Here is a 14,990-nt window from a genome sequence, read left to right on the forward strand (position 1 = left end):
CTAACTCTAGCCAGCTAGCTAGCTACCTACCTACCGTTAGATTTCAAGCCAAACATGCAAGCAGGTTAACGATGGGTATCTTACTAATAATATGCATGTTTTACCACATATAACGTAGTATAGCTACGACGTAGCCGCATCAACGTTAGGTAATGACAGATCTAACGTTACTTAGCTATCGATAACTGAATAAAATAACCTTCAGATTTCCTAATTAGACCAGGCTAAGTTTTATTTTGCCACAATCGGGCCTTGATCAAGAGGTCTTTATGTTTAGATTGCTAGCTACATAGCCCCAAATAAGACTTGTGAAATTGCATTACCTTTTCCACATTGTAGTCTCATCAGAATATTACATTTGAATATATTTACCACGAAAATAATATTAAGTTCATATGATTTTGCCCATTGCAAAGCTGAAACGTGAACACCCACATAGCTTGCCAGCTAGCAACCATCAATACGGAAGACGCTTAAAATAACCCCCTAGCAACAGGATCATGTCAGACAAGCTGCCGTAAATCTGCTGCAACTGCAGGAAGAGCGGAGCCAACTGTGGATATCGGTATATACAAAAAAATTACGCCGGTAGCAAAATAGCTTGCGACATAAGTACGCTCCAAGATGTAAAATATGCACTGCTGCTAATCAAACCAGGCTAAACAATATAACCGACTGGAGAAAAATACAAATGATAGCTAATTAACTCGACTGCCACAAATTGAAGTTGCAGACCTTATGGCTTTGTATTGTGGGTATTGTAGTCCACGGCTAATTCGAAATAACTTAACGTTCACTATCACGTTATGGCTGCCTGCTCTTGGACGGTGGTATGTATCTGATTAGCGAGCTAACTGGGTTTTCCTCATAATCACCCCGAAAACATATGTAGTGTATACAAAATGAGAGGAACGCGAAAAGTGGGAAAAGAAGGTGTTTTTGTAGGTCCCACTGACAAGTACTTTTGATCAGTACGAAATGCTTGAAAGCGTGTCTGTAAGCTAAGGTTAGTCAGTCCAGCTACGTTAGACAGTTAACATATGTTACTCTGGGAGTGCCGCAAATAAGTTTTCGATAAATTAGCTATATTTAGGTCAATTAAGGCAGTTTAAACTTGTTGCTTCGGTTTGTTTTGTAATAGAACGGTGGTTAATGCTTTCGTCCGGGTATCCAGCTAAGTTGCGTGCACTGCAAATAAATAAATAGCCTACATGTGCGTGCAATATGTTCGTTGGGATATGGAAATCATTAATCTGTCTGTACATATCATTTATCATCTGTCTACTAGGACGTAGCAGAAGTCATTCGCAAGCTCGCTAGCCAAACGTAACAGAACTGCAGCTGGCTGGCTGCCTTCTTTCAAGTGCAGTCTGCTCGAGAAAAGCTTCAACTGGGTAACTGCCGAATTTTTCTTTTTCAGAACTGTACAGAATGTCTGCCGTTGGGCTGCTTACACGCCTGGAGTGGACAAGTAAGCCGATGACAGTTGCACCGAGGTGACCGTGGCGAGGGCGAGTACACAACGCAGAAGCCAGTGGGTCCAGGCATTCGTATAAACCTTCTGCACAGAGAAGTGGGTGACTGAGTTTGACTTGCCGGCCAAGCCCAGATTAGCTGATGTATGGCTTGTTCCTTCAGCTAAATACGCCATCAGGGGACCCCGGTGTGCAGGAAGCCGTGCTCACACTTCATCAGTTGCAAAAACAGGATATTTGTACGCGTCCGTGCCTGCCATGGGTTTCCTGAGGATCCTCTCTAGCACTATGGCAAGGATGAGTACCTTCAGATCTTACCAAATGGTACTGCTCTTGGCAGCCGCGCTGGCCGTGGTTGCCTTCTACTACTTTGGTTCGGAGCGGCACAGTTTTTCCAGCACCACTAAACGCATCAGACAGTCCCAAGCTAGCCAGAACGCGAACCGAAACGACGCAGACCTTTCTCTAGACACCAGACCGGAGCATAAGGAATCGAAGATTGCTTTTGAGGCAGATGACGCCGCGCGACAGGGGGACGCGAGTCCTGCGTCAGTTGAATACCACGCGCTCATGATGTTTACCAAAGTGGACAAGAGTAGGGGGCTGCAAGCAAAATTCCAGGTAGCCGTGAGGTCCATGGCGAAGCACGGCAGCTTCCTGGAAGGTGAAGCGCTCGTGCTTCACTTTGTGAGTGACGAGGCCAGCCGAGAGCTCGGCGAGAAGATGCTGCCCGAACTGCTCATGGACGCGACCTTTCTGTACCAGGTAGGTCTGGAACGGTAACATCGGGTTGTGTGCATACCTTCCTAAAGAATGGACACATGGTTCAGTGAGTGATTGAAATGGATGGTGCTTGAGATCTTGTCATTTAAAAAAAAAAATTTAGACCACAGAGGAGATCCAACTGGTGTCACCAGTTCACTCTTGAAACTAGCTGGCAGTACTGACTAGCAACCCAACACCCTCTCGTGTCCACCTGATTTATGACTTGAATGCACAACTCCAGTCCTGGGCAGCTGCAGTGTCTGCAGGTTTTTGTGATTCCCTGTGAATCGGCAGAAGGTGTAGGCTTTGGAAGTAAGTGTGAACTCTCTAGCCAATCAAGGACTTAAATTAAGCTCTTAAGTTCTGAGGCAGGTCCAAAAACCAACATGCATGCGTCCCTCCAGGACTGGAACTGTACACTCCTGATTTATGATAGACATTAAGTTTTACTGAAGTCCATTTTGCTTTAATCTCCCATATCATAAAAAGTAGTCAGTGAATATTTCATTGTTCATGTTTCAAATTGCCCTGTTATAAATGTTCTGATTCACATTTGTCATTTTTAAGAACTTGTATATATATATTTTTTAGCTAAGAAACATGTGAACCAAAGTTGAAACTCAGTGGAGTGATTGACTAGGTTCTGGGGAATCTGAGTAAATGGGTAATCTAATGATTCCAGTATTGCTTTATGGTAGCGAATAGCTGACATTTTAGTGATAAGTGATGGAACATTGTTTAGAGTGTATGTGGTGCAAACAGTAGTCACGGGTTCTCTTCAGAACGGCGTTTTTATTATGTGCAGTAAAAATGACGGGGAGACAGAGCTGCAGAATAGAAGTGCGCATCAGGTCAGAGATTTTATCACCTTCCCCTGTTTTTTAGAAAAGGTTCGGTTTATTGTTGCCATGGAAATTGCGGCGATAACCATAAAACATTTCCTTTGTTCGCTCGGTATCCCGGCCGTACATCAAAGTAGCAGTCATCCACTTCCAATTCAATTCGGTTTTTATTTGCGAGGCTTTTCTGAGAAACTGCCACATATAAGCCTGGTGACAGTTTGACGGTGGCCTGAACACCCAAAAGGAATTGAGGTTGGGAAAAAAAGACTCCCCAGTGCTGAGGGGGAAAGAGGTAAAAAAATCTCTCTGCAGTAACCTGGCTATAGAGGGGGAACCCATCCACTTGCTGGCTGAGTGTCAGGGGTTAAAGTTGGGTTAGTCTGCCGGGTAATAGGTGAGGTGATGGGGTATCTGTTGGAGTAGATTGCCGGAATGGATGGGCTGGTTATAGCCCTGCTGATAAAGAAGAGGGAGCCCAGGCTCCAGGCAGAGGATTGTGTATTTATCTCCAGATGGGGAGGGATGAGGAGATGCTTCTGGGCCTCCGGGTTGTAGTGACGTGGGCAGGAAGAGGGGGAGGGGTCTGGGGGGGGGGGGAAGGTCAAAAGCCCCATGGAGGAGACAGACAGATTTCATGCCAAAAAAAAACAGAACCCAAGAACTGGTGAAATACAGAAGTGCATTCGAACCTGCAGCTTTTCTGCAGATCCAGTACCAAAGAAAGACTCTGTGGACAAACGCAACTGAATTGGAACAAATAGTATAATTTTCAACTCCAGCGTGAAAGGAAATGGAAAAAAAACATGGCAGTTTCCACTGTTGCAGTAATGCAGTCAGAAGATAATTTGCAAAGGAAAATACAAATAAAATAACCAATTTTCATGCTAATCACATACAGATATAAATGCATGATGTAAGCAAAATTGCCGCTTAAATTAGTGTCCGCTGATGGAGCAGCGTGGAATTAAGAGCTGATGGCAGCTGGTCAATGGCTCCATGGGTAAACGTGATAAACAACTCTCTCATTGCGCTACTGTCGTTCAAGTCAGCAGTTTAGCATTTGGTTAAAAGTTTTTGGTTCACATGGTTAAAGTTATTAGCCTGCGGGTACAAGTGGTGCCATAAGTTACCACGGTCAATTATTTGAGCCTAAAGACCAGCCTAATTAATTTCATCATCAGTTAGGACCACCAGTGTCCACCAGGGGGCAGTGCAGGCTTAGTAAACCGGCATCTGGGAATTTCCCCAACACGTTAATCTATTTCACACAGAGTAAAGGAGTCGGACCTCACAACCTTTTAAAAGTGCTCACGTTGTCCCGGTTGCTGTGTGGAGGCTGTAGCCTTTGCATCAGTATTTGGGGATTTTCGTGTTTGGGGGGGGGGGGGTGTGGGGGGTTGAAGGGCCTCTGAAATTTTCCTCCTGACTTCAAAAACCCATCTGCCACTGTCAGCCCCAGAGACAAGGCGGCAGCTCTGATGGTGCATCGAACCAGATGCCTGTCGAATCTCACCTTTCAAAGACTCTGGCCGCCGGCTTCGACTCTAAACTCCCATGAGCCTCAGCACAGCTTTTATGTAGCTGTAGCAGTTATAGCAGAATGAGATCTCCGCGTATGTTGTTCTGGCGTCTAGCATGCCTTTCATTTTGGTGTCCAAAGCTGTGGCAGTAGGCCGCCTTGTTTATTACTGAAAGTCCTTTCAGCTCGTCCAAAGTGCCGGAGTGCTGAAGGATGTCCCAATGGGGTGTGGTCAGGGTGTCTGAGCGGAGTCGCGCGATTGGTCCTGTGGCTTGGATGGTGGGCGGGTTTGCTCAGCTCACGATAGGAGGTTTGGAGGCACTGAGGCAGATTACCTCATAATCCGACTCACATCCACATTTACACAGATACACACACACACTCACATCCACATTTACACAGATACACACACACACACACACACAGATACACACACACACACATCCACATTTACATAGACACACACACACACTCACATCCACATTTACACAGATACACACACACACTCACATCCACATTTACACAGACACACACACACACACGCATTTACACAGATACACACACACTCACATCCACATTTACATAGACACACACACACACTCACATCCACATTTACACAGATACACACACACACACAGATACACACACACGCACATCCACATTTACATAGACACACACACACTCACATCCACATTTACACAGATACACACACACACACATACACACACGCACATCCACATTTACATAGACACACACACACTCACATCCACATTTACACAGATACACACACACACACACACGCTCATATGTACATTAACTCACACACACGCATGCACACACACACTTACATGTACTCATACACATGCACGCACACACACTCACATGCACTCATGTGCATGCGCACACACATGCACAAATACACACAGACACACACACGCATACACACACACCCAGTGTACACATACACACATGCACATGCACAAATACACACACACACACACATACACACACACACACACACACACCCAGTGTACACACACATTGCTTTTGGACGGTGGAAGGACGGTGATGTAATGAGAGTGGGCTGTGACATCCTGTCTGATAATCCGGTAAACGGCCCGTCTGTCGGCCATGTGGGGCCGGAGATTAATGCGGCTTCATCACAGGGAACCGCCGTAGCGGTGTGCTGTCATTGGCTCATGCAGCGGATTAGATGTGGCACAGAACCGGGCTTGTGGGGACCCACTGTAGCTGGTCATATCATTAGCTCATGCAGTGGTTTAGATGGGACAGAACTGGGTTTGTGGGGACCCACTGTAGCTGGTCTTATCATTAGCTCATGCAGTGGTTTAGATGGGACAGAACTGGGTTTGTGGGGACCCACTGTAGCAGGGTCATATCATAAGCTCATGCAGCTGTTTAGATCGTACAAAACCGGGTTTGTGGGGACCCGCTGTAGCTAGCTCATTAGCTCATGCTGCATTTAAAGGTGGTGATGCATGAAGTATTAATTTCCCTGGACTCTGAGCAGCTGAAGTTTAGTCCACCGTGTTTGTCCACATTTTCTCGCCCCACCGACTCTGGGAGAGAAAGTGAGTGCCGTCTGATGAATGTGTTTCGTGAAGAGTGTGGCCATGCGTGAATCTCGTCCTCCAACATGAACCACTGAATTTGGAAAATTCCGAAAAGCTGGAACAAGTATGTGGTAATGAAGTCGAAGGAGGCATGTTTTAATCTTGGCAGCTGAAAATCTTGTCACTTCAGATTTAATTTGTTTGCTCGGATATTGAAAGAGAACATTCTGCCAACAGTTTATCTTGGGAGAGGGAGATGGGAGTTAGACTGGATTCTCTAATGCTACAACGAGACCAGAAGTGTTCCCAGAAGACGGGAACAAACAACCTGATTAAGGCTCAAAAAACAATCCACTTATTGTTTCTTCAAAATGACTGTCTTTAGAAATTTGGGTAAAAAACGCAATTGACTGTTGTTTGCTTTTTACAGACTTAATCAAGTTGCCCTGCCTGGGAAATTCTGTCCTTAAAGCATTCCTTAAAACGCATTTATGAGGAAGTTCTTCCTCAACGTCTAATTTGAGTGGCTCAATTATAAAATTTTATTTTGAACATTTTCATTTGCAGTTCTTCCTAGGATGTTGCCATAGAGATTAGTTTAAGGGGTTTAAGAGAATAGGAAAAGGAAATTAATCTAGAAAAAGTAATGATAGAAGCAGGTTACTGGTTTACTTCACTGTTTTACTTGTATTAAAGTTTTGTTTTTAAAATTAAGCCTTACATAGCTTTGCATTTACCACACAGCTCTGTACAAAGTTCTGAGAGTATTTGCCCTCTTGCCCTTTCTGGGGTATTAAGCGTCAAAGATGTTTACGGGGGGGGGGGGGGGCTGATACATCCTTTAAATCCCAGCTGTTTTTTTTAACAAGTAGGGTAACCAAAGCAAATAGGATTGCGCTACATATTAATAAACCTACATCACCATAACGAGGTAGTCCAATAAGATTAAGGTTGGAATCGTGGAGCATATTCATTCATTAGCTGCCAGCGTCTAGTTTTAGCCAACTTCAGCAGTTACTTTGGCCCGTCTCTCCGCGGCTCCTTAAGATCATTCCGGAAGAAGGTAGTGTGTTATCTGAAAAAATTTATGTCAATAAAATATTCCCGCCCTAGACTAATCTTGGCTTCTTTGATTAGGTTGATGAGAATTTTGGCAGATATTTTGTGCACGACTGTGCTTATCTTATCGACATAAGTAATGCTCCAATTTCATTTCGCATATTTGTCTTCCCTGACCGTGAAAGATGTGTCCGGTATGCGATACGAAAGTTATTTAAAGTTTCCTCCCTCCCTTCTTTGCTTCTTTAATATGCTTTTGTCAGGGATAAATTAAAGTGCACCATAGGACTGGCACCACCAGTCTTCCTTCAGTAGATGAGAGGAAATTATTGTTTTTTTTTTATAGCTTGCAGGGCGGTGTCTTTCTGTGTGTACTCTTTGTGCTAATTACATCGTGAAGTGCGGACTAACTTTATAATGCGGGTCTATAAATGGAATCAACGCGTCCCACACTGAGATGTTTATGTCCATGTTTTTGTAATGGTAGGAAATGGGGGTGCTTTGTTTTAAGGAAAGGGCCGTTTTCCTGTTCCTCGTTTGGCACGTAATTTTGGGGGTTCCTTCGAAGGTAGCCTTCCTCGTGGAGCGCAGGACTGGAACGCTGGGCGCCCGTCCCGTGTTCGATAACCTGGCGGGCCTGCGGCCGTGGGAACTCTTGTTTCGCGTGATGAAGCGTGTTGCTCGTGCATGGCCCCGGTGCCGTGTGGTCGCGCTCCCTGACAGAACGCGGGCTCGTGTGTTTAATTATTCATGGTGGAGCAGCGGGGCTTGCGTAAACTTCACTTGTTCTCTAAAAGCCCCCAGGGGTCCTGTGCATAGAAGGGGCAGCAGGTCAATAACAGAATTAATATTGATCTGAGCCCTGCTGGAGGGACCGAAGGCCCAAATCTCACATTCAGGCTCCTGGGAAGGGGCCTACAAGGGGCCTAAAAGGGGCCTACAAGGAGCCTTTGGTCTGAGCCTCATGGATAGAGTGGTCTTCAAGGGGTCTGCTTTGTGAGCCCTGTGGGCAGAAGGCCCTGTGGCTGTACAGTCTCCTGGGAAACGTTGTCAGTAATGGAACACACAGGGAGAAATCAAATCAAAGCCTACGTAATACCCCCCCCCCCCCCCCCCCCCGCCAAAAAAAAACAGTACTAGTAATGTGCAGGGAAATCAAATCATTGTGAAGAGAAATACGAGGGAAGAAATGGCGGATATTTTTGAGTTTGTGGTCATGGAAACAGCTCGTGCGGCGTTTAAAGTGTTGGGTGGGGAGGGCCAGCCTTGCGTGCGGTGTCCTTGCGTGAGGATGCAGGGTCCCGTGGTGCAAATGAGATGGGGGGGGGGGGGGGGGCACTTTCCCTTGCCAGGGTAGAGAGGGGGGAAAAAACACGTTATTGAATTCATAAACTCCAGGGCATATGGAGGAGGAAGAGGAGGAGTAGGGGAGGAAGATGGGAGAGGTAACATGAACAGGAAGTGATGCGTTGTTTGGGCTTCCCCCTCTCTGCTGGCACACTTTAGCTCAGATCAAAGATTCAAACCGAAACCCTCCGTGAGATGGTAAAGACCCCCCCCCCCCCCACTCAACACCCACACACACACCCACAAAAAAAACTGCTTCTTTGAAGCTCAGACTCTCAGACTCTCTGTGGCCTCTCTCTCTCTCTCTCTCTCCGGATGCATGCCGCTGTGCTGGGAAGGAAGTGCTGTTGTTGTTTGCGTGGTGTGTGAGAAGTGGCTGGAAACGGCATCCTCCGCTCTCTTTTCTCTCTTTCGTGTTGTTCCTGTTGTTCTCTCGTTCTTTTTTTAGTCGCTTACAGTAAACGGGTCCCCGAAGCTCTCGAGCCGCTTAGCTGTCGGTCGCATTATTGTTGTTTTTTTCTGGTTCTGCGGCCGCCTCGGTGGGACGGGACGGGCGTTTCTGTGAAGACGCCTCCTTTCCGTCTGACTTCTGAGGGAAACCATAAATGAGGGGGTGGGGGGGGGGGGGGGTGGGGGAGGTGGGTACACGGGTACACATTTTTAGAGTTTAAGCAGTAGCCGAATGTGAGAAATCTGCTCCTCTGCAGCTTTACAGCACCCTACGACTAGAACCGCTGGGTCCTGTGTGACTAGTCTGCCGTTTTTTTTTCCAAAGAGGAATGTGTTTCGCTCTTTTTCGCGCTTTTATCCAGCGAATTCACGTGGAGTTTCTCCACCGGTTGGCGCTCGCAGCTGTAGTTCCAGTACACGGATTGCAGGGGGTGCGATAAACTATGTCTCATTACAAAACACAAAATATCTCCACAGTCTACAAACTACAGTCAAAATGGTGGGGTGTGGGTTGCTATGCCAGTAGCACTGAGGTCTAGAGGCAGGGCTAACCAGCCCTGTTCCTGGAGATTTACCATCCTGTAGGTTTTCACTCTGACCCTAACAAAGCCCACACCTCATTCAACTGCTGGAGTAGGGGTGCCCAACCCTGTTCCTGGAGATCTACTGTCCTGTAGGTTTTCACTCCAACCCTAACAAAGCCCACACCTCATTCAACTGCTGGAGCAGGGCTGCCCAACCCTGTTCCTGGAGATCTACTGTCCTGTAGGTTTTCACTCCAACCCTAACAAAGCCCACACCTCATTCAACTGCTGGAGCAGGGCTGCCCAACCCTGTTCCTGGAGATCTACTGTCCTATAGGTTTTCACTCCAACCCTAACAAAGCACACCTCATTCAACTGCTGGAGTAGGGGTGCCCAACCCTGTTCCTGGAGATCTACTGTCCTGTAGGTTTTCACTCCAACCCTAATGAAGCTCACACCTCATTCAACAGCTAGAGATCTTGTTCAGTTGCTAATTAGCAGAGGTGTGCCAAATTAGGGTTGAAATGAAATTGTACAGGGAACAGGGCTGGGCAGCCCTGGCCTAGACAATGCAAAAAAAGAAGGAAAAAAAAAGAAAAAAAAGGTGTTATATGGTGGCGTTTGAAGTGCATTCGTGCAGATGCATTTTTCCAATGACTGTAATTTGTAATGCTGTCCATCCCTGTTCCTCAGTACTGCAGCGTTTGACGTTTCACTGCGTAGGCGTTGTAGTGCAAACGCTGCTCCCTCAGTGATGCGTGTCACCCGCTTTAGCGCGAATGCTAACGCAGGCCTTTCCTACGTAGCGGGCCGGCGTAGCTGAGGCCTGTCAGCGAAAGGCTGGAGACTGCCGCTACGTCTCAGACCCCGCCTCCGAAATCATTAGCGGCCGCTCAGGAATTAAAAAGTCCCGCGTGACCACAGTTAGCCGCCACCGTCTGCTCCCCCGATTCCTGAGATATTAAGGCACTGTGCTGCCATTTAGTGTACCACTGACCACTCGAGTAAGTAACTACTCCAGCTCCAGCTTTGGGGCTTGCAGGATCCCTGAAACCCCGAAGTGTGATAGCCTGTGGGGAAATTGTCAAACTGAGAGGTTTTTTAATTTTTTTATTTAGAGTGTAGCAATCTTGCAAATTATAACCAAGAGAAAACTCTCTCGTCGATGAAATTTCTTATGGCAGGTGCAAATATGTGATTAGAATGTTCTTAACTGAACATTCTAATGCTGATGTAACAGTCACTGCTGGTGACTGAATGCAGTGGAGTTCTAAAACATCCCAAAAAAAACCTTCTCTTCAGACGGTTAATATGTTGTTTGCTATTGATAGTGGTAAGACTGTGGTTAGTTGTGAGTTTGAGGGTAAGGCATATGTTCGGAGTGAGATGACTGTACGTCTGTATAACATAGGCAGGGTTTTTCCACTGATCTTCTCTTCCCTAGAATCCCTTGTGTGCATCAGCCAATGAGAATGGGCTGTGAGAACTGACCACCCCCCCCCACTGCTCTGATATCTCATCAGCTGTGAAAACCATTCCCACCTTCCAGGAATTAGGAACATTTACCGAGTATCTCTTTCTGTTTTTTTTTCTGGAGATTCTTAGAAGGGAAGGAAGACGGCAGGAAATTAGCAGCTTGTGCCCTCCCATGATGCCCCCTGATAGTGAGACGAATCGTGAGGCTCCGGTCTTGACGTGGATATACGGACCGCGTCTCCAAATCCAGCTGAGTCAGACGGGTTCTGTTCTGTGGGGCACCTTTCCCTTCTTTTTTTGGTGTCTGAACTGGAAGCAGAAAAGCAGTTCAGAGGGGGGGGAAGAAAAAGCATCTGTTTGGTGTTATTGTCCGTATTTCACTTTTTTTGGGGGGGGGGGGTGTCAGGAGGAGTCGTGAATCTTAAAGACCGTAAAGTAGCCGTAGCCCTTTAGCCGTTAGCGGTGTTCCCGGCGGGGTTAGCGTGCCGGGCCTCGCCGCCGCCGCCGTCTCTCTCTCTCTCTCTCTCCCCCCGTTCGGCCGCCCAGCGGCTCGGGGGACACATTCCGGGACGGGACGCTGTTCACCGCCGCGGGCCCCGGGCCGCAAATCCCGCCGAGCCCGCCGCCGGGGGAACGGTCTCCAAGACAACCTGAGCGCAGCCAATGGAGGCCGTGTGTTACAGGCGCTCTGGAGATCGCTGCCCCTAATCAGTGGAAGGGCGCTGAATCCCATTCCCTTTATGGTATAAAAGCATGTGCCAGCAAGCAGCACATACATATATTTCTATTTAACAGGTAAAAGTGTCAAACTATGCTGTTGGGTAGTGGTTGAGGTTGGGTTTAGGGTTAAATGCTTATCCCCCTATCAGACTTGTGTTAATTTACGCTGGCGGTTGCGTTGAGTGTTAAATCTGCTCCTTTGCGCAGGAGAGCCAGGGGGCCTCATGAGCACATCTGCTGTCCGGCGGGAAGCCTGCGTTGCAAAGCCGGGGAAATCCTGCGATCACGCGTCCGAATTCCTGGTCTCTCATCTAAGAGGCCGCGGAGTCCGCGAGGCCTGAGCGGAGAGTTTGTGGGGCCTGTGTCACGTCAGCCGACCCGGTAGAGCAGCTGAAGTGTGGAGAGGACTGTTCATACTGCAGCTGCCTACCGCAGGGCAGCCGTGTCCTCCCAGTGCAGCCTACGTCCAGTAAAACGGACATCGCCGCTCCTTATCTCCTGGATGGAGGTGCTAAGATGGCCGCCCAGAGAGTAAATGGATACACTCACGAGGGTCAGGTTAATACTGGTTTAGACTGAGTGTAGATGTGCTGCCGACAGAATTATTTACTGCTCATTAATGGTGAAAGAAAGCTGCTAAAACCAGAGGCTACGCAAAGTGTGATGTTGTTAAATCAACAGAATAAAGTGTCAGATAAAGGAAGTGAGACGGTAAAGAAATGTGAAACGTTTAAACAGGAAGGGAATGAGATTGCTTTAAAATGTTCAAGAAACAACAACAAGGCATTGACACACCGACAAGTGCAAATGTTGCAAAACGGTGTCTGTCACACAGGTGTGGATCAGCCATTAAGCAAGCAGATGACTTCCCAGCATGCACAGGGCCATATGTAAAAAGTGCTGAACAGGCCCGTTTGCCTGTAATTATGGCTCGCGTGACTGCAGGTGGGGACTTTGAAACTGGGGTGATTGTCTGGGCACGTTTGTTCGGTGACAAACCTGCAGGCGGATGAGGTGATGCCATCGTGGAATTCATTGAGGGAATGACATCATCGGCTGAGGGCGAGAGTGGGTGAAGACACACCCCTCAGAATCGTGAGTTCTGCGTGTTAATCATGTATTTACACTAGCGCCCGATAAGCCAAGCGAGGAGCCGCACAGCGGCTGGCTGCAGGTTCCGACCTGCCGAGAGAGAAACCAGTTTCATTTAAAAAACAGTGGATGTCCCGCTTGCCATGGAGTGGCCCTGTGCTGTTTCTGTTTGTTTATATTTTTGTTCAATACCTATTTGTAACACTATGTTTATGTGACCACGCAAATTATGATCACTTATTATCACTTGTAAATGTAAATGGACTGCATTTATATAGCGCTTTTATCCAAAGCGCTTTACAATTGATGCCTCTCATTCGCCAGAGCAGTTAGGGGTTAGGTGTCTTGCTCAAGGACACTTCGACACGCCCAGGGCGGGGTTTGAACCGGCAATCCTCCGACTGCCAGACAATCGGTCTTACCTCCTGAGCTATGTCACTTATTTCCGATTCTCTGATTCACATTATGAATTTCCTCCGTTTTTTGTGATACATTGTTCCGTGTTCTAGTAAATCAGGGTTGCGTCGCAGCTGTAGATGAGGTGCGCCCATGCTAATTGTAAAAGCGTGTTTCTGTTTGTTGGCACCTCATGTATAAGCACAGCCGTGCAGAACGATTTCTTCCTTCCCAGACGCTGAATAATTCAGCTTGAATGGCTCTGAGGTAAAACGCCCGAGGTACGTCCAAAAATAATCTGCTTATACATATTTCACGCTACGGCACCGCGTGTTCTCCCTGGCCGATGCCCAGGTGCTTCGCCGTGGGGCTTTTTTCTTGGAGCGACGATGTGTAGCTAAATGGCCACCGTGGAAGAGCACAGTGCTTTCACGCTCGCATTGCCGGACGAGAGCAGTTCTGCCCTGTCCCACACCCGTCTCGGTCCTGCTTCGGATGAGATTTTAGGATTTTTGGGTTGACCGTGGTACAGCTGTCAAGATGAGCCCCTGAGATTTACACCCTAAAATACTAATGCTAATACAACAAGCCACCCATTGGTAATCCATTTTTTAAGTGGAATTTACTTGTCACCAGTATTCTTGATCGTACTGTACAGGTGTTACTTTTCCTAAAGAGGAACCTGTGTAATAAATATGAATGGTCTGAAATTCTTCTCGTAAAAACCACGAGCCCGTGATTGTACATGAACCCGCTGTGGAATTTTTAGACCCGTGATGTTCTAAACTCCTCAGTGTTCTCCGTTAAAAAAAAGACTGTGCCGTGATTGGCTGTTTTTTTTTCTCCCCTGGCTGTGAACAGCAGCCTATTGGCAAGTTTGCAAGTGTGGCAGTGGGAGATGCCAGGCTCGACCCCCAGAGCACTCAGTGGATCGCTCTCTGTGTTTCTGTGATCTAATAAAATGTTCCTGTTGCCTTCTTCGCCTACGAGAGAGAGAGAGTGAGAGAGAGAGAGTTGGTGTTTCTCAGCTTTAGGGAAACGCTGGTCTATTTTGGGACGTGTGTGAAGAAGTGAAAGTATTTTTAGCCTTGTTTTGAGGCGAGGGAGGGTAGAGATTAGGACTCAAACCTGGTCATCCTGGACGTGTGGATTGATCACTCACAGCCCAGACTGGTGTTTTTTGTCAGAACACTGGGCTGAACACAAACACGCTGTTGTGCTGTTGCCTGAGGCATGCACGAATGTGCCAGTTATTTATGTATTTATTATTTATTACTTTGGGAACTGCAGATTACATGGGAATGTGTGGTTAACTGTTGTTTGTAATCTTCTTGTACTAATCTAAGGGATGCAACCTTATCCGATTGTGGCCGCTGCTCTTTGGGCCAAATCCCCCCCCCCCCCCCCCCCCCCCCCCCAACAGCAGAGCTCTGGATTAGTCCTGGCTTATCGGAGTCAGGAGAGCCTTTTTGTCTGGCTGGAAAAGGAAGGTTGAAAGACCTCCTATATTCACTTAATTTTTTTGTGGTTTAAATTTAGCCTAAATATAGTCTCTAGCTCCTGTGTGTGCCTGAACACAGACTCGTGACACAGTACAGACAATGTGATGGACACCACCAAGCGTCGTGTTCACAGAAAGATCTATTCTGCAACCTCATGGGGACGCACACAATCTGCACCCGATTCTGTAACCTTATGGGGACCCACACAATCTGCACCCGATTCTGTAACCTTATGGGGACCCACACAAT

At 47.2% G+C, this 14,990-nt stretch overlaps 2 protein-coding genes across 10 annotated transcripts in view; one reads left to right on the forward strand and one right to left on the reverse strand.

The window, feature by feature from the left end:
- LOC118224713 (lisH domain-containing protein ARMC9) overlaps positions 1-524 on the reverse strand; it is a 30,901-nt gene extending 30,377 nt beyond the window's left edge. For 4 of the 6 annotated variants that reach the window (XM_035412363.1, XM_035412362.1, XM_035412361.1 and 1 more), the window contains exon 1: positions 324-522. The gene's annotated coding sequence lies outside the window, so the exon portion shown is untranslated. Of the gene's footprint in view, positions 1-323 lie in introns of all 6 variants that reach the window. The other 2 variants (XM_035412358.1, XM_035412360.1) reach the window with 2 other exon arrangements.
- xxylt1 (xyloside xylosyltransferase 1) overlaps positions 1-14,990 on the forward strand; it is a 50,358-nt gene that overhangs the window by 971 nt on the left and 34,397 nt on the right. The window contains exons 1-2 of one of the 4 annotated variants that reach the window (XM_035412372.1): positions 483-565; positions 1,421-2,240. In XM_035412372.1, coding sequence (XP_035268263.1) covers positions 1,734-2,240 — 507 coding nt within the window. In that variant the 5' untranslated portion in view covers positions 483-565; positions 1,421-1,733. The other 3 variants (XM_035412370.1, XM_035412374.1, XM_035412373.1) reach the window with 3 other exon arrangements.

Source organism: Anguilla anguilla, chromosome 4, assembly GCF_013347855.1.
Source record: "Anguilla anguilla isolate fAngAng1 chromosome 4, fAngAng1.pri, whole genome shotgun sequence".
Classification (NCBI taxonomy): domain Eukaryota; kingdom Metazoa; phylum Chordata; class Actinopteri; order Anguilliformes; family Anguillidae; genus Anguilla; species Anguilla anguilla.